Source organism: Clavelina lepadiformis, chromosome 7 (assembly GCF_947623445.1).
Source record: "Clavelina lepadiformis chromosome 7, kaClaLepa1.1, whole genome shotgun sequence".
NCBI classification, from domain to species: Eukaryota; Metazoa; Chordata; class Ascidiacea; order Aplousobranchia; family Clavelinidae; genus Clavelina; species Clavelina lepadiformis.
The window spans coordinates 16679357-16699055 of record NC_135246.1 but is presented as its reverse complement, the minus strand read 5'-3'; the positions used below and the strand labels follow the sequence as shown (position 1 = coordinate 16699055).

The 19699-nt window shown below is 33.8% G+C and overlaps 3 protein-coding genes across 12 annotated transcripts; 1 reads left to right on the top strand and 2 right to left on the bottom strand.

Moving 5' to 3' along the window:
* Positions 1-322: 322 nt before the first annotated feature.
* On the bottom strand, positions 323-18506 carry LOC143465846 (uncharacterized). 2 transcript variants are annotated; one of them, XM_076964349.1, is made up of 6 exons: positions 18350-18506; positions 17886-17989; positions 16785-16940; positions 16396-16504; positions 16201-16285; positions 323-1929 (listed from the first exon to the last, which is right to left on the bottom strand). In XM_076964349.1, the coding sequence occupies exons 3-6, from the start codon at positions 16928-16930 to the stop codon at positions 1091-1093; spliced, it is 1179 nt and encodes a 392-aa protein (XP_076820464.1). In that variant the 5' UTR covers positions 16931-16940; positions 17886-17989; positions 18350-18506; the 3' UTR covers positions 323-1090. The 2 variants fall into 2 exon arrangements, with proteins under 2 accessions (XP_076820464.1, XP_076820465.1); XM_076964350.1 differs by lacking the exons at positions 17886-17989; positions 18350-18506 and having other exon boundaries at positions 16785-16978.
* On the top strand, positions 3456-8691 carry LOC143465847 (baculoviral IAP repeat-containing protein 8-like). 5 transcript variants are annotated; one of them, XM_076964354.1, is made up of 10 exons: positions 3456-4919; positions 5573-5655; positions 6088-6203; positions 6286-6418; positions 6529-6641; positions 6946-7395; positions 7500-7599; positions 7692-7826; positions 7889-8053; positions 8122-8691. In XM_076964354.1, exons 6-10 carry the CDS (start codon positions 7128-7130, stop codon positions 8432-8434), a joined length of 981 nt encoding a protein of 326 aa, XP_076820469.1. In that variant the 5' UTR covers positions 3456-4919; positions 5573-5655; positions 6088-6203; positions 6286-6418; positions 6529-6641; positions 6946-7127; the 3' UTR covers positions 8435-8691. The 5 variants fall into 5 exon arrangements, with proteins under 5 accessions (XP_076820469.1, XP_076820467.1, XP_076820466.1 ...); XM_076964352.1 differs by having other exon boundaries at positions 5530-5655; XM_076964351.1 differs by having other exon boundaries at positions 5515-5655.
* Positions 10928-16163, bottom strand: LOC143466050 (baculoviral IAP repeat-containing protein 8-like). Of its 5 annotated transcripts, none has more exons than XM_076964632.1 (10): positions 14700-16163; positions 13964-14104; positions 13416-13531; positions 13201-13333; positions 12978-13090; positions 12224-12673; positions 12020-12119; positions 11793-11927; positions 11566-11730; positions 10928-11497 (listed from the first exon to the last, which is right to left on the bottom strand). In XM_076964632.1, the coding sequence occupies exons 6-10, from the start codon at positions 12489-12491 to the stop codon at positions 11185-11187; spliced, it is 981 nt and encodes a 326-aa protein (XP_076820747.1). In that variant the 5' UTR covers positions 12492-12673; positions 12978-13090; positions 13201-13333; positions 13416-13531; positions 13964-14104; positions 14700-16163; the 3' UTR covers positions 10928-11184. The 5 variants fall into 5 exon arrangements, with proteins under 5 accessions (XP_076820747.1, XP_076820750.1, XP_076820752.1 ...); XM_076964635.1 differs by having other exon boundaries at positions 13964-14089; XM_076964637.1 differs by having other exon boundaries at positions 13964-14046.
* Positions 18507-19699: the final 1193 nt, after the last annotated feature.

Sequence of the window (19699 nt, the reverse complement as noted above, 5' to 3'; positions counted from 1 at the left end):
TATACCTGAGTCTTATGTTATTCGCTTCAATGTTTGTCGTTTATGTCTGTTGTACTTTACTTTAAGACACTCAGATATAGTTTAAGGTGCTTCTATCTAAGCTGCTGAATCGACTATACGTTTGGAAAGATGTCTGGACGTTTGGAAATTAAAAATGCTGAAAATTTTGGTTATTAAAAAATTACCAAAAAATCCCTATCAAAAATTTAGACTAACCGAAACGATGTCTGTCAAACTGGATTAGAGAAAACCTCAAACAAAAAATATTATGCAAATCTCAAACACATCACTACTTCAGCAACAAAGTAAACAAGTTATTTCAGTAAACAACTCTCCATTATGTTCGCATCTTATCAGAAACAAGAAGGAACACAAGCACAACAAATTCACACACATTTATCTTTGTAATTATTGTAATATAACATTATTATTAACTTCTAAAATGCCTGACTTACTTGAAAGCAAGCAAACAGATTGAAGCCAAGCAAAAATGTACATAAAATGCCGCAAATATTACATACTGTACTTGTGTATGCACTTCATATATATTTAAAACTAAAATCAAACAATAATGACGAATTGTTTACGGTAATGAAGATTGTTGTTTTACAGTTAATGGCTTGTAACTTAGTTTGTAAGTTATGATTATTTTTCATTTATCAACGTAGATGTAAATGCAAAAGATAGCAGAAGTTTATGTGGCAAATTGATGAGAAGTTGGTTCAGTTAACTAACATAAAAGGCAAATAATTTATACCGGTTTTGAACCAAATAATTCCTGGCACTGTAACGTAATAATGTCGCATGAATCAGCGCAAATTTTTCGATCAAAAATCTTGTATTCATGTAACTTTTGTATTGTTCCGTATTTGTAATTTAAGTTGGTAACTTTGTAGGTTTTCCATAAACATGTGGGAAATCTCCAAGGTTTTCGATCAGACAAATTACGCTGAATCATGTCAAACCTCTACGACACAACGCCTGAAACAAATATGGAAACCGAAACCAATTTGGCACTACACCAACAATAGTGTAATCATTAACAATATTTTATTTACAGGACAGAAAAAAAACATTATGGATCATTTATTTATGAATTTTGATATTGATCGCTCATTCTTTTTAAATTATTATCTGTTAAGATGATGGATGATTGCTTGTCGTCGTCATTCCAGTCAGTGACAGCTTCATATACATGCTTTGCCTGCAAACATGCCGTCACTGCTTCCATAAGTTGTTTGTCATTCTCATATGCAACTCCAAGGTTGTGATAACAAAACCCAACAACACGGTAAAATTTGGCATCGTCGCCAAATGCTGCTTTCATCAGAAGAATGGCTTGTTTGTTGTCTCCGATTGATTGCGAATTATAAGAAGTATACTTAAAACACAAAGCTCTGTGCTTCAAGCACCAAGCGAGTTTTTGGCATTTGGTTTTAAATTCAACGTCTGTCACTCGGAGCATATCGTCAATAATTTCATCCATAAATCCAAACTGACTTTTGAATTCGTTGCGGTTATTTTGACGAGACATTTCTTGTGCGACCTTCGTCATGCGAAAAGCTGTATTTTGCAGTTTTTGAAGTTTTTGTTCACCGCTATGTAATGTTGCAATAACCTTAAAAGCACATCTCAGCAACATGATGGAAGATGTGTAATCTTTTCCAATAAAATCTTCAGCTAACTGAAGTAACTCAACGTCACAATTATTGCAAATATCTTTGGCTGCAGATGTAAAGTTTGCAGAGTTCAAAGTCGATGGAAGATCTTTGCAAAATTCTTTTGCTTCTTCTATTTGATCGGTTTCAAACAAGCATCGTACCAAGTTGATGACGTGATTTATTTTGTGATAGCCTTCCACTGAACGTACGATGCGTCGTAAAATAGGAATTGCGTCATCAAACCTCGTTTCTTTCATATCCTGCTCAACTAAGCTTATTAAAATGAAATATGTTAGTTAATTAATTTGCAATATACCGTTTGTCAAAAAGTTACCCATAACATGTCTTCGTCGTACATGAAAAGAAAGTAAAGCAAATAGCGCAAAACAGGGCAGAAGGTATAACTTCTTCCAAATTAAATCGCAATTCAATTTTTAAATTTAAACGGACCCTTTGTCTGTTTATTGTTTTGTTTGTTTTTTTTGCGTTTCTGTTTATATTTTTGTCTTATTTTATTCCTTGCATTCATCCCAATCTTAGCCACGTTTATCTTGTGGCGCTCGAGTGGCTTTTTCTTTGCATCGATCACAGAAACCGACTTCTAAAGTGACGCGTCTTTTCCAGCAATATCTCAAGTATAAGAACCGAGCTCTCACAAACTGCTGGTGTTAATCCAACGCACAAGTATTAAAGCAAACGAAAGTTTCGTCTGTATCGCGCTAACTTTTAAATCGACTGCATGTCATGAAGGTGCTTACACTTTTCTCATAGCAAACAACATGCGTTACGGACAAATCGAAAATCACGAGCGATACCCAACACACACTTTTTAAATCAAATGTTTGTTTACAACAAATAACTATGTGAAAAATTTCTGTGCCGCCTACTGCCAGCATCCTACTATCTCTTCCGCAGATGAGGTTTCCTGAGTGTAATAAATGAAGCTGGAAATGACCATGATTCCTTTAATGAATTAAGTTAATTAATTAATGATTTAAACTAACAGTAGAATCGATATCGTCCAGCATTTCGGAAAACACCTTCTTTACATTAGTTGATTATATTGACTTTACAGTTGCAAATGTAACTCGTAAGCTTAAAATTCCTCAGATTGAAATAGTCCAATGAAAGTGTCAGGAGATATTTTTAGGCACCTGTTTTATAATCACTGCATTTAATGTTGTATCGACTAACTTATAAAGCATTTGTTTACAGTGTGAGCTATTTATTATTATTTAGAGTTTGTTTTCACATCTAGTATCCCGTAAACTGTTATGGAGCTTTATTTGTGTGTATCAGTGTGTGTGTGTTTGTGTGTGTTAACATTTGTTTCTATTGGCGCGGTGCATTACTTCATTTGTCTGTAAACTTGTCAGTTTTTATAAATGCTCGCGCACTGTCGCACTTTTTTACCAATTACATGTGCATGCATGGTTTTAGATCATTTCTTGTGACGCGTTACTCCGCTATCCTTTAGGACCTAGTAATCAGCGCCACGCGCTTATTTTCGTGGCCGTGTTGGAATTTGTGTTTTTTTTGTGTGTGGCGCTCGGCTGAAGTATGGTCCGGCAGATTTGATTTAATTCGACGTTGGAGTTTTGAGTTTTTCAGTCAAACTTAAACAATAAACGAATTGCTGTATATCCGGTTCTACACGGTTACATAGAGGATTCGACTTAACGACCTTCGGCAGACAGTCGGAAACAAGTGTTGCAAAATGTAATTTTTAAAATCTTGATTTGTATACCAAATGCAACTATCATTGTTTGCAAACTCAGCGTCAATACTAGTAGTATAGTGTTGCCACCTCAGGACTCCGCCCGCCACCGCCACCGCCAACCGGCGCCATCACGCCAACCCGCCAACCCGCCAACCGGCGCCATCACGCCGGCAATCTGATTAGGTCATTCAAGTAATTAGGTCATATGAAAGAGAAAAGTGACGTCATAATTCCATAGCGCCACCACACGTAAAGAAAATGTTAGAAAAAGAGTGTAAAAGTGACGTCATAGTTTTCGTTAGCGCCACCACACGTAAAGAAAATGTTAGAAAAAGTACAAGTGTAAAAGTGACGTCATAGTTTTCGTTAGCGCCAACGTGCGGTGTTTTAGATTTCTAGAGGAAAAAACATCTTGGGTTTGTGGATATTCGATATCAGTTACATCATAGTTTCAGTGTAAAGTATACAGAACGATGAACCGTATGCATTTCCACCTGGAATCATATGGAGAAAAGCCTAGAGTAAGAATGCGTTAATTGACACACTAACATGACCTGGTTATGAAATCCAGCTTGGGTTGAAATAAGCCAGACTTTAGAAACAAAGCATTGGAAGGTATTACAACCAATCCATTCGATTCCAGGTGTAAGAGAAGAATAAATAATAGCTGGCATCCAGATGTGATTTGTCTTGACCCGATTATAAAGGCAAATCCAAACCTGTCTGATTGAAACAAGTGTGTTGGACAGGTCGAAAGGGTGGTATATTGCGCGATCCCACCAATCCACTCACAACCAGTTGTGGGAAAGAATAACGGAAAGCTGGCATCCAGATGTGATTTGTCTTGGAAAGCTTGCATCCAGATGTGATTTGTTTGTTTTGTTTTCGTGATGTGGCATATAATACTTGGTGTTTGAGAATTGAAATCATTACATCAACGAATACAAAACGAAGCGATATGTCGTAGTCATCTTTGTTAAAAACTGTACTTGTTAGCGTTAGATATAATCGTTTTGGTTTTGTAGTGTATTTAAGTAGATTAAACTGAGCTAAGCTTAGTGTTTTAGCAATAAATGGCGTTGACTTGTATATTATAATGTTCTAATCTTATGGTGTATTCAGTTGACTCGTGAATGTTTAGAGTGGGGGGGTAGTGGTAAACTTGTTTCACATCGATAATAATTAATGAATAATATTGGACTTACTAATAATATAAAACTTATTGTTTTAGTAATAAATTGTGTTAATTTGTTGTTTACAAACTCTTCGGGTTCTATATCTATTGTTACATCATAAACGAAATGCTAACCTAAATAAAACAAAAGAGAGGGGAGAGAGAGAGAGAGAGAGAGGTTTGTACATTATGATGTTATAATCTTATGGTGTGAAATATAATACAATGGGTCATACGAGTGTGGAATGAGGTGATTCGAGTGCGCTACAAAAGCGAAATAAACCGGATATAATACTGTCACGAGTACTGTGATGTTTCGAGAAAAAGCTGTTATAATCTTATGGAGTAATCAGTTATAATCAGGGTGAGTAAGCTTATTTCACAACAATAATGGATAATATTATTATACTATATTACTATTACATGTATTTTATATTACTATGGTAGAAAAGTCAATATTTATACATGATAAGTTGCTTAGGGAAATAACTTGTGTTACGTATCAATATAATGTTTATGATAAACAATTTATTAACCTAAATGAATATGAAATGTATCACGCTTTGTCATATTTACACCGTAAAATGTTTAAATTTTTTCAAAATTAACAAATTCTATCACCAAAATACAAAAAATGAAATACTTTAATATGTTAAAACTCATTTACAATAAAGATATTTTTCCTAAATACTGTTTGGTTTGATACAGTTTATAATCTTTGTGTTATATATTTAACATTTTAAACATTAAAACCATAAGGAAAAAGTGTAGAATCGACATAAATGAATATGAAATGTATCACGGTTTGTCGTATTATAACCATAAAGCGTTAAATTTTTTGTCAAAATTAACAAATTCTATCAATCAATTAGTTATAGTGAAGTTCTTGTGGTACTTTATTTTACTAAGAATCGTGATAAGATGAATACATTAATGAATTTTGTTTTAAACATGAAAAGGTCTTTTTTCTTAAGAATTATTGAATAAGCGTGAATATGTCTACTACTGAAAAAACAGAAAAGAATGAAAACCAAATGCGAACCGATGAACACAATCATGATAACAGAAACACAGAATGTCTATCATCAAGAAACTATCGAGTCAGTAAACTTATAGAAATAGAATAAAAGCATAAGCGAATAGCATCTAATGTATTCGTCTCATTTCGGTTGGAATAAATATAATTAAGAATTGAATATGAGATAGTGATTCCGGATGTGAATTGTAGATGAATAACCAAAATCTTGTTGTCTTAGATATACTTTAGTTTGATAAAAGTATGAGGAAATAGTATGTAAACAAGATACGGTTTAATGAAGCTAGTCATTTCTTACACATAAAACAGGGTTTTTCAAGCTTTCTCATGTTTGACATTCCAAAAGAACTTGTCTTCAATTTTATACATTGATTCGTTGTATAGTATTTGTGGAGATAGGGTAGTGAGAAGAAAAGCAATGAACTGTTTTGTATATCATTGCGATTCAGTTTCCTTATTTATCGAGATAGTTATCATTTAAATTATCTCTTTACAGAATGAAATACAAACGGATTACCTTATCGCGGATTTTCCAGATCTAGAAAGTGACGGGAGGTTATTGAGACAAATTAGAGACCCACCAGGACAAAAAAAGTCGCTACATTCCTCCTGGTAGGTTGGAAAATCATGTTTGAGAATCACATTCCAGAAAAACGTAGGTTTTTACATCACCTTCCTATTTCGATAAGTACAGGTGATCCAACAACTGAAACCTATCGTCTTTCAACTTTCAAACTATTTCCCAGAGAAGTACAAATCGATGTTCGTAAGTTAGCTTCTGCTGGTTTTTATTTCACTGGTTTTAAAGACAGAACCAAGTGCTTCAGGTAACTAGAGAGTTTGATATAGGGTTTGATTCTAATCGAAGCAATATGTTTAAATAAGTTAGGTGATTATAGTTTTACATGTAAAAACACTACCCTCAACTTCTTTTCAGTTGTGGTCAATCTGTCCAAGAATGGGAATTCAAGGATGATCCAAAACTACTCCGATGGCACAGATCTGATTGTGATATCATTCACGGAACGGAAACAAGAAATATACCAATCAGTTAGTTACGATAAAGTTTTAAATTTATAAGAAAAAGGATACAGATCGAATCAATCCGAAATATATTCATGATCTGTAATACCTACAAAGCGTAAAGATGGAATGATATTGAATACGTCTCAAAAAGCGTGAATGAACCGAACCAAATCTTAATTCATTTCACAGTTTCACGAAATACCATATGAAATTACCTTACTATGTTACCGTTTATGCTGTGATAGTAGAATATGTTACGTGAGTAGTGTATACCCTATTCATATGACGTTACATCCATTAGATTGTAAATATTGGTAACTATTTCTAGATTCCATTCTTCATCAATTCGAACTCACGCCAACCCATGACAATGAAAACGCTACAAGATCAGTAACACGACCTCTAACATCTGGGTATCCACAGGCTTCAGAAGATCAAAGAAGACAAATTACAACAGGAAAAATCATTACAAATGGCATTGACATCAGAACAAATTCACCAAACGCCACGATGGCAACATTATTTCAAACTGCTACATTTAGGAATAGTTTATGCACCACACCTCCACCTAATGTAGTTGCATCGACCATAGCAAACTCACATAGAAATCTTACTATGAATTTGAGTAACTTGTTTCCATGCTCAAATCCTGTGAATCCTCACATGAGGAGTGAAGAATCTCGTCTTCAAACTTTCCTGGATCACTCCTCATCATGGCCTTCTCATAGGATTCATGCCACTCCCAGACAAATTTCAAAAGCAGGAATGTATTACTTGGGTGAGTGGATCAGATAAAGTACTGGTTGATTTGTTTCAAACTTAAGATTCAGGATCAAAAGTAGAAATTTATGATTTTCTAACGTTTTTTCCTTTATTACCCAGGTGTAAGAGATCGAGTAAAATGTTGGTATTGTAATGGAGGGTTACAAAATTGGGAGAGAAATGACGATCCGTGGGAAGAGCACACCAAGTGGTTTCCAATGTAAGTTGAATTTTCCATCTCAATGAAGGGATTTCTCAGATTTTACTTTTTATGATTTCTATGTTTAACAAACCACTATACTTTATCCACAGGTGTGAGTTCGTTCTTCAGCAAAAAGACCTAGATTATGTTCATCGGATCGTTTCTCGATTCCCTAACCTAAGAAGACCGCTAATTCAGAATCCAGCAAATCCAAACCAACTCGGGAATTTTCAATCGGGATTAATGTAAATCTCCTTAAGTCATCTTGGTTTGTTTGTTATATGTTATCATCTATTTCTTTGTTTAGTTTACGAAACGGACATCGAAATGATGGCCCCGAAATCATCGATCCGAGGGAAGAGGTAAGATCTATAGAGACGAAAGTGGACGGAGAAATGTCTTCGTCTGAGCTGATACAACAAGCAAAACGGATGGGATTCGATGAAAGAATCATAAAAAATGCTTTGAAAAGGTGAAAAATTTGTTACTGGTTTATTACATTAAACTTACGAATCACATTGAAAACCAATCTTTCTACAGGAAGTACGAGGTCACTGGTAATGGATTTTCTAGGCTTGAAATTCTTGTTGAGTCTATTCTCGCAATGGATGAAGAATCTGCTTCCAATAGATCTGAAGAAGCCTCAACAACTCCTTCTGCAGAATCCGGATCTGAAGAGATTCGTCGTTTACAAGAAGAAAGAACGTGTAAAGTTTGTCGAAACGAGCGAGCGAGTATTGTGCTTATTCCATGTGGACATATTGCTTGTTGTATTGGTTGCGCTGAAGATACATCGATCTGTCCCATTTGTCGTTTGCGAATTCGAGAAAAAGTCAGATCTTTCATTGTTTAAAGCAAAAGTTTGTGGAATTTAAGTAGCACTTTCGTAAATTATTTTCAATGTAAATGATTTTAGAAGATCTTCGCTTAATTTTTTAATAATTCTATAAAACTGGATGATAAATTTATTCAGATATACGTTTTCCAATATATTTTCTTTACCAGTTTCAAAATGTGCTTCGATTTTCTGTTTTCTGGGTTCTAGTTCACCGTATCATGAATCTATGGATGAATCAATCGAGTTCTTTTCAAATAAAAATCAACACTGTCCTATGGTGAATCGATGTAAATTGTATTTAGAGCACCACCTTGCGTTACCTTCACAATCAATTCAGTTACAAAAAATCATCGCTGGCTGGCAGTGTGATAACGTCAAACTTCTGCATACTTTTATAGTGTGATTTCAAACAAATCCTTCTAAAAACTATATTTTAAAACATATCGTTTAAACCGTGGAATGGAACGGTGAAAATTTTCTGGGGCACTAACTACAAAGGAGTTTGTGTACTGTTTTCTAAGGATTTTTTTTTCTTACACATGTACTGAAACTTTATCAGATACCTTCCGAAGATATCAAATTGTAAAAGTATGAATGATAGTTCAATTATATTGCTTCATTTTTTACGGGGGAAATCATAATGTATCTGAGTTTCATGAAGAACTATTCACATAATGAAATGGAATAAATTAGGTGATGATTAGGCGATGACTCAATCGTTTTTTCTTGTAAAAAAGCACTAACATAAAATACTATGGAATACAATGGCTATTAGGAATAATTTTTGACAGTGAGTAATACACACCTTTGTAATAATTGTATTGACTATTTACTCAAACACTTTCAACCAGTCAAATATTGTTACACTAGCACCACAGGCAAAATATTCGACATGCTACATATGGAACATGGAAAACAATCTGTTTGAGAAAAAAGTTATGTTGTACACCATCAGGTTTTGAGAAAACAAAAGGATGTGTTTGATTTCAAGTGTTTCCGTAGAGAAGGGTATATATCTCCCTCTTGTTTGAGAATTGAAAATTATGATGTTATCATGTAAGCAGTTGTAATCAGGTTGAGTAAACTTGTTTCACATCGATAATGAGTGATATTGAATATTACTTTATTTATATATGATAGGTTACTTAGGGAGATGCTTTCTGTTATGTATCAATGTAATGTTTGTGATAAGCAATTTAGTACAATCTATAGTTTAAAAAGACATAGAAAAACGCATGATGACCAGCGATTTCTCTGTAAGCTGTGTGATAAAATCTACAAACGAAAAGATGTTTATCAAAAACATTATCGCGATAAACATGCTGGGAATCAGTTGGGGGTAGAAAAAAGCCTTTGTTATAACATAAGTACAATACGAAGTAATCCTATTCCGTACAATATCAATATATTCAATAATTTTCTTCTTTTTGTGATAGTACCGCATCCCTTGAACAAATGAAGAGAAGAAGTAATGCTATGAGTCGTGAAAGTATTGATAAAAGGTATGAATTGTATTCATATACTCTACGTAGTTTTATTCTAATGAATACTGTTAATGATTATTCTGGTCATACACGTCTGGATAGTGAATAAAAAAAAAAAAAAAAAAAAGTTTTAAAGTATTTACAATAGCATAGAAATCATACATCAGTGAGAACTCGATTTTAAATGGTTAAGTATCTTTTATGCTTTCACCAACACAGCAAGAGTTAACAAGCACTGGAAAAGAAAATAGTTATGTACAAGTTTCATTGTTTGGGAAAAACTATATTTTAAATGTTCTTCAATATAGCTGTCCACTATGTGAAAGAAAGTTCTTCGAAAACGATCAATTAAAAGTGCATATGTTGATACACGAAGAAAACATAGTATTTTCCATATGTAGCATGTCGAATATTTTGCCTGTGGTGCTAGTGTAACAATATTTGACTGGTTGAAAGTGTTTGAGTAAATAGTCAATACAATTATTACAAAGGTGTGTATTACTCACTGTCAAAAATTATTCCTAATAGCCATTGTATTCCATAGTATTTTATGTTAGTGCTTTTTTACAAGAAAAAACGATTGAGTCATCGCCTAATCATCACCTAATTTATTCCATTTCATTATGTGAATAGTTCTTCATGAAACTCAGATACATTATGATTTCCCCCGTAAAAAATGAAGCAATATAATTGAACTATCATTCATACTTTTACAATTTGATATCTTCGGAAGGTATCTGATAAAGTTTCAGTACATGTGTAAGAAAAAAAAATCCTTAGAAAACAGTACACAAACTCCTTTGTAGTTAGTGCCCCAGAAAATTTTCACCGTTCCATTCCACGGTTTAAACGATATGTTTTAAAATATAGTTTTTAGAAGGATTTGTTTGAAATCACACTATAAAAGTATGCAGAAGTTTGACGTTATCACACTGCCAGCCAGCGATGATTTTTTGTAACTGAATTGATTGTGAAGGTAACGCAAGGTGGTGCTCTAAATACAATTTACATCGATTCACCATAGGACAGTGTTGATTTTTATTTGAAAAGAACTCGATTGATTCATCCATAGATTCATGATACGGTGAACTAGAACCCAGAAAACAGAAAATCGAAGCACATTTTGAAACTGGTAAAGAAAATATATTGGAAAACGTATATCTGAATAAATTTATCATCCAGTTTTATAGAATTATTAAAAAATTAAGCGAAGATCTTCTAAAATCATTTACATTGAAAATAATTTACGAAAGTGCTACTTAAATTCCACAAACTTTTGCTTTAAACAATGAAAGATCTGACTTTTTCTCGAATTCGCAAACGACAAATGGGACAGATCGATGTATCTTCAGCGCAACCAATACAACAAGCAATATGTCCACATGGAATAAGCACAATACTCGCTCGCTCGTTTCGACAAACTTTACACGTTCTTTCTTCTTGTAAACGACGAATCTCTTCAGATCCGGATTCTGCAGAAGGAGTTGTTGAGGCTTCTTCAGATCTATTGGAAGCAGATTCTTCATCCATTGCGAGAATAGACTCAACAAGAATTTCAAGCCTAGAAAATCCATTACCAGTGACCTCGTACTTCCTGTAGAAAGATTGGTTTTCAATGTGATTCGTAAGTTTAATGTAATAAACCAGTAACAAATTTTTCACCTTTTCAAAGCATTTTTTATGATTCTTTCATCGAATCCCATCCGTTTTGCTTGTTGTATCAGCTCAGACGAAGACATTTCTCCGTCCACTTTCGTCTCTATAGATCTTACCTCTTCCCTCGGATCGATGATTTCGGGGCCATCATTTCGATGTCCGTTTCGTAAACTAAACAAAGAAATAGATGATAACATATAACAAACAAACCAAGATGACTTAAGGAGATTTACATTAATCCCGATTGAAAATTCCCGAGTTGGTTTGGATTTGCTGGATTCTGAATTAGCGGTCTTCTTAGGTTAGGGAATCGAGAAACGATCCGATGAACATAATCTAGGTCTTTTTGCTGAAGAACGAACTCACACCTGTGGATAAAGTATAGTGGTTTGTTAAACATAGAAATCATAAAAAGTAAAATCTGAGAAATCCCTTCATTGAGATGGAAAATTCAACTTACATTGGAAACCACTTGGTGTGCTCTTCCCACGGATCGTCATTTCTCTCCCAATTTTGTAACCCTCCATTACAATACCAACATTTTACTCGATCTCTTACACCTGGGTAATAAAGGAAAAAACGTTAGAAAATCATAAATTTCTACTTTTGATCCTGAATCTTAAGTTTGAAACAAATCAACCAGTACTTTATCTGATCCACTCACCCAAGTAATACATTCCTGCTTTTGAAATTTGTCTGGGAGTGGCATGAATCCTATGAGAAGGCCATGATGAGGAGTGATCCAGGAAAGTTTGAAGACGAGATTCTTCACTCCTCATGTGAGGATTCACAGGATTTGAGCATGGAAACAAGTTACTCAAATTCATAGTAAGATTTATATGTGAGTTTGCTATGGTCGATGCAACTACATTAGGTGGAGGTGTGGTGCATAAACTATTCCTAAATGTAGCAGTTTGAAATAATGTTGCCATCGTGGCGTTTGGTGAATTTGTTCTGATGTCAATGCCATTTGTAATGATTTTTCCTGTTGTAATTTGTCTTCTTTGATCTTCTGAAGCCTGTGGATACCCAGATGTTAGAGGTCGTGTTACTGATCTTGTAGCGTTTTCATTGTCATGGGTTGGCGTGAGTTCGAATTGATGAAGAATGGAATCTAGAAATAGTTACCAATATTTACAATCTAATGGATGTAACGTCATATGAATAGGGTATACACTACTCACGTAACATATTCTACTATCACAGCATAAACGGTAACATAGTAAGGTAATTTCATATGGTATTTCGTGAAACTGTGAAATGAATTAAGATTTGGTTCGGTTCATTCACGCTTTTTGAGACGTATTCAATATCATTCCATCTTTACGCTTTGTAGGTATTACAGATCATGAATATATTTCGGATTGATTCGATCTGTATCCTTTTTCTTATAAATTTAAAACTTTATCGTAACTAACTGATTGGTATATTTCTTGTTTCCGTTCCGTGAATGATATCACAATCAGATCTGTGCCATCGGAGTAGTTTTGGATCATCCTTGAATTCCCATTCTTGGACAGATTGACCACAACTGAAAAGAAGTTGAGGGTAGTGTTTTTACATGTAAAACTATAATCACCTAACTTATTTAAACATATTGCTTCGATTAGAATCAAACCCTATATCAAACTCTCTAGTTACCTGAAGCACTTGGTTCTGTCTTTAAAACCAGTGAAATAAAAACCAGCAGAAGCTAACTTACGAACATCGATTTGTACTTCTCTGGGAAATAGTTTGAAAGTTGAAAGACGATAGGTTTCAGTTGTTGGATCACCTGTACTTATCGAAATAGGAAGGTGATGTAAAAACCTACGTTTTTCTGGAATGTGATTCTCAAACATGATTTTCCAACCTACCAGGAGGAATGTAGCGACTTTTTTTGTCCTGGTGGGTCTCTAATTTGTCTCAATAACCTCCCGTCACTTTCTAGATCTGGAAAATCCGCGATAAGGTAATCCGTTTGTATTTCATTCTGTAAAGAGATAATTTAAATGATAACTATCTCGATAAATAAGGAAACTGAATCGCAATGATATACAAAACAGTTCATTGCTTTTCTTCTCACTACCCTATCTCCACAAATACTATACAACGAATCAATGTATAAAATTGAAGACAAGTTCTTTTGGAATGTCAAACATGAGAAAGCTTGAAAAACCCTGTTTTATGTGTAAGAAATGACTAGCTTCATTAAACCGTATCTTGTTTACATACTATTTCCTCATACTTTTATCAAACTAAAGTATATCTAAGACAACAAGATTTTGGTTATTCATCTACAATTCACATCCGGAATCACTATCTCATATTCAATTCTTAATTATATTTATTCCAACCGAAATGAGACGAATACATTAGATGCTATTCGCTTATGCTTTTATTCTATTTCTATAAGTTTACTGACTCGATAGTTTCTTGATGATAGACATTCTGTGTTTCTGTTATCATGATTGTGTTCATCGGTTCGCATTTGGTTTTCATTCTTTTCTGTTTTTTCAGTAGTAGACATATTCACGCTTATTCAATAATTCTTAAGAAAAAAGACCTTTTCATGTTTAAAACAAAATTCATTAATGTATTCATCTTATCACGATTCTTAGTAAAATAAAGTACCACAAGAACTTCACTATAACTAATTGATTGATAGAATTTGTTAATTTTGACAAAAAATTTAACGCTTTATGGTTATAATACGACAAACCGTGATACATTTCATATTCATTTATGTCGATTCTACACTTTTTCCTTATGGTTTTAATGTTTAAAATGTTAAATATATAACACAAAGATTATAAACTGTATCAAACCAAACAGTATTTAGGAAAAATATCTTTATTGTAAATGAGTTTTAACATATTAAAGTATTTCATTTTTTGTATTTTGGTGATAGAATTTGTTAATTTTGAAAAAATTTAAACATTTTACGGTGTAAATATGACAAAGCGTGATACATTTCATATTCATTTAGGTTAATAAATTGTTTATCATAAACATTATATTGATACGTAACACAAGTTATTTCCCTAAGCAACTTATCATGTATAAATATTGACTTTTCTACCATAGTAATATAAAATACATGTAATAGTAATATAGTATAATAATATTATCCATTATTGTTGTGAAATAAGCTTACTCACCCTGATTATAACTGATTACTCCATAAGATTATAACAGCTTTTTCTCGAAACATCACAGTACTCGTGACAGTATTATATCCGGTTTATTTCGCTTTTGTAGCGCACTCGAATCACCTCATTCCACACTCGTATGACCCATTGTATTATATTTCACACCATAAGATTATAACATCATAATGTACAAACCTCTCTCTCTCTCTCTCTCTCCCCTCTCTTTTGTTTTATTTAGGTTAGCATTTCGTTTATGATGTAACAATAGATATAGAACCCGAAGAGTTTGTAAACAACAAATTAACACAATTTATTACTAAAACAATAAGTTTTATATTATTAGTAAGTCCAATATTATTCATTAATTATTATCGATGTGAAACAAGTTTACCACTACCCCCCCACTCTAAACATTCACGAGTCAACTGAATACACCATAAGATTAGAACATTATAATATACAAGTCAACGCCATTTATTGCTAAAACACTAAGCTTAGCTCAGTTTAATCTACTTAAATACACTACAAAACCAAAACGATTATATCTAACGCTAACAAGTACAGTTTTTAACAAAGATGACTACGACATATCGCTTCGTTTTGTATTCGTTGATGTAATGATTTCAATTCTCAAACACCAAGTATTATATGCCACATCACGAAAACAAAACAAACAAATCACATCTGGATGCAAGCTTTCCAAGACAAATCACATCTGGATGCCAGCTTTCCGTTATTCTTTCCCACAACTGGTTGTGAGTGGATTGGTGGGATCGCGCAATATACCACCCTTTCGACCTGTCCAACACACTTGTTTCAATCAGACAGGTTTGGATTTGCCTTTATAATCGGGTCAAGACAAATCACATCTGGATGCCAGCTATTATTTATTCTTCTCTTACACCTGGAATCGAATGGATTGGTTGTAATACCTTCCAATGCTTTGTTTCTAAAGTCTGGCTTATTTCAACCCAAGCTGGATTTCATAACCAGGTCATGTTAGTGTGTCAATTAACGCATTCTTACTCTAGGCTTTTCTCCATATGATTCCAGGTGGAAATGCATACGGTTCATCGTTCTGTATACTTTACACTGAAACTATGATGTAACTGATATCGAATATCCACAAACCCAAGATGTTTTTTCCTCTAGAAATCTAAAACACCGCACGTTGGCGCTAACGAAAACTATGACGTCACTTTTACACTTGTACTTTTTCTAACATTTTCTTTACGTGTGGTGGCGCTAACGAAAACTATGACGTCACTTTTACACTCTTTTTCTAACATTTTCTTTACGTGTGGTGGCGCTATGGAATTATGACGTCACTTTTCTCTTTCATATGACCTAATTACTTGAATGACCTAATCAGATTGCCGGCGTGATGGCGCCGGTTGGCGGGTTGGCGGGTTGGCGTGATGGCGCCGGTTGGCGGTGGCGGTGGCGGGCGGAGTCCTGAGGTGGCAACACTATACTACTAATACTTGATATAAATTAAACACTAAATTACTTTGTAATTGTATCGATTCCTGACTTTTCAATTTTCTTCCTCCGCCAAATCTCGCCGAGCCTGCCGAGGACGTGGTCGGTTGCTCCTGTACAGTTAAAGGCAATAATATGGAAGAGCAAAACAATTAATCGAAATATATCCTAGAAAACTTACAAGTTTATAACTTGAAATTTGCAAACAATTTTAACATATTACCTTGTTTGAAATACTAAGTCGTTCGATCATACTTTCCACTGTCCAGTTTCGAGGAAAGGATTCTACACTGTTGGAGTCCATGTGGATTACTTTCCGGCATGTTGGACAACTTTAGTGAAAAAATGGATTCAGTAATTTCATATAAATAAGTAGCCTACTACAGTATTGTTTGTTTAAGAGCCAAATGTTTTCAGTGCATTACAATATTTCTACGATATTTAATATAGTTTTCATTATGTTCATTGTTTTTTTTTGCTTCCAGAACGAACTTTTTTTCGCTACATAGTTCAGTTTGTTTAATTCATTACAAATTGTTCAGCTGAAGCAAACGTGTAATGAACCAATAACAACCAACAATCAACTTATCAACCTGTATATTTACGTTATACCTTAGTGATGTCGTCGATGTTCGAGAATATTCCACCAAGCAAATGTGACAAAAAGTGTGTCCACAAGACAATATTCGAATCGGTTTTCGTAAAGTATCCAGACATATGGTACAAGACACATCGTCATAACTGTCACTGGTACTCATAACTAAAAATCTTTCAAATGGATATCTGTATTATTGGAAATACTTTTATGTGCTGTAATTGCTGAAGTTAAGAACAGTTAATGAAGTAATATTTACCTTGTCTTTAATTTAATTTTTGTTATGATTTTATTGATTTACTGTCAACAATAGTTATATTTGCAGCAATGTGAATGTGCCAAACACTAACACTAGCCCATAAAACCCTATAACACTTGGCACAAACATCGTCAGTTTTAAGTTTATTCCCGTTCTTGATATTTACTCTATGCAGAATTAAGTTTTCTTTTAAATAAATAAAGGAATAGTTTGATTGCCAAAGAATTTTCTTTAACATAAATATTTCTATCGTTTATTAAAATTTGCTGCCAAGACATTGTTCTTGAAAACAATCACGAAGCGGTAGTGCTAAGGATTACAAGTTAATGTTGCTGAATTTTCAATTTGTGACTGTCAAATGGTTTCATTTCAAACATCCATAAAGTGCACGTACTCCTTATACCGACAACGTTACTGTATACTCTGGTCGAGACATTGCACGTAGCTACTCAATATAAAAAGCAAAGGCATATTTCTCAGATTTAATATTTTTGTTTGTTCCGATTATGACGTGAAACGTTCGAGCTCGGCTTGATTACCCACGAATGTTCGGATCAAAAGCTCAGGTTCACGAACTCGAGCGATTTTTGTATCTCTACTACATTATACCATTTTCTATCGACAAAAACTTAAACCACGAGACAATTGTTCGATGTTACAGTAAGTTCACAGCAAAAACTGTTTGTGATAAATATATTAACTTATTTATGTAACCTGCTACTAAGACCTGCTAAAGCTTACATTTACTTACTCATTCTACTTACTTACTTACTTACTTAAACATTTCTTGGACCATATTACCCATAAAAATAGTATAAACTTATCACTATCTGTTACAATGTCGAGACATCAAACTTACCCAAATCTGTACGTTTTAAAGAGCAGATTGCTCTGCTTTTACATTGTCTGCGTCAGCATTTCACTAAAGGTTGATTTGTTTGATGGTGATTTTATTTGTTACAACTGCAAAGTCAAACAGATAAAAGTGGCGACTGTTATAGTTAATGAATAAGTTTTAAAATCAAACTATGTTTGCAGAAGCGCTGTTTTACAATGTTCAAAGAATGAAAAAAACTATAACCTTTTTCAACTCAACCATTTTGCAACTGTTACTGCTGAAAATACCACTTAGAATTAGCAACGTTCATTTACGGTTGAAAGTACAAAAATTAAAAATTAAAATAAAGCGTGACTTCAAACTGTATTCTTTGCCTTTATAAAGTGCCCAGATCTATCTACTGTGGTTATTTTTATATTTATCCATGATTTGGCAAATTTTGCAAATGACTGTCAAATATAAACAAATCATTGTAATGATATTACCTGAGTGAGCCAGATAACGTAATGACGTACTCTACCAAAAAATGTCGTAGAAATTATGTCCACAAGGTAATATTCGAATCGGTTTTCTTTAAGTATCTGGAGATATAGGACAAGAAGCATTCACCACAGCTTGCCGAAGTACTCATATTTTACTCATGGAAACATATTTTCTACTTAGATCTATCTTAGAGCTGCAATTAAGACCAAATTTAATCATCTGGATAGACATCTTTCTTGTTACGCTTACACCTTTAGCTTTCCTGGCATAAAATAGATGCTTTAACTTCAATTCAGCCTTATTCGTTAAATAAAACCATGAAACCACTAAACCTATCACTTCAATTGTGATGATGGCAGTAAAAGCACAACAATATACTTGCACTTACGAAGAGTTTACTTAGCCTTATCAGCACTTCATAACAAACTCGTTCATAACAAATTTAAACAATAAAAAGTGGCGCATTCCAGGTTTAGTGAATAAACTAGCAATGGAATATGTTTGCTTAAGTGTTATTTGATAACTGATGTTTCTCATGCAATCGATATTAATCTTATGCATGAATTGAAAAGTAATAAATTTTAAACAAATAGTATATAGCTGTTTGTTGACATCGGGAATCACTTTTTCAAATCCGATCCTCACTTTCACTTTAGGGTTTTGAAAAGATAAAACTGTCCAATGCACTCGATTCAAATTACAGTAATCTAAATTATGATTTGTTACTAAAGTTCCTGCATTATGATCAATATCGGGAACACAAACCTAGCAAAATTTATGAGAGTTGCTTTTTAACCTTATAAGTATAGGTCACATAGATTGTTGTTAAGAATAAAACTATGCAAAAAATTGATTTTAGCTATTGTAACGTAAATACTCTCTTTCGTGAAGCCAGGCTTAATTTCACGTTTACGGTTAACCGCCACGCTTTTAACTGTGAGTTACTACACACTGCAGTGTTGTCACGCTAGTAAAACAAACCGATCATCTTTAAAAAACCACATTTAATTGGTCACAGCCAAATACCGTCGACCAACCCTGGCCCAGAAAACACGCGCAACTTAGGGGAGATCGGGGTTAGTTGGAAAAAATTTTAGGAAAATTTAAACCACCAAAATTCAGAATGATCTTCGAAACCTTTATCAGGTCTGGCATAATGACTACAATCATCTACAACTTATTACAAAAGACTGACCAGAAACTGTTACAGGTTTACGCACAACCTTTAATTTTTCAAACCTCAGTCACGTGTTTCAACTAACCCCGAAGCCGGGGCTTGCTGGAAAACCTCACGGGTTTAGTTGAACATACATCGATTTGTTATATACAGTATTCAAAAGTGTCTGTTCTTG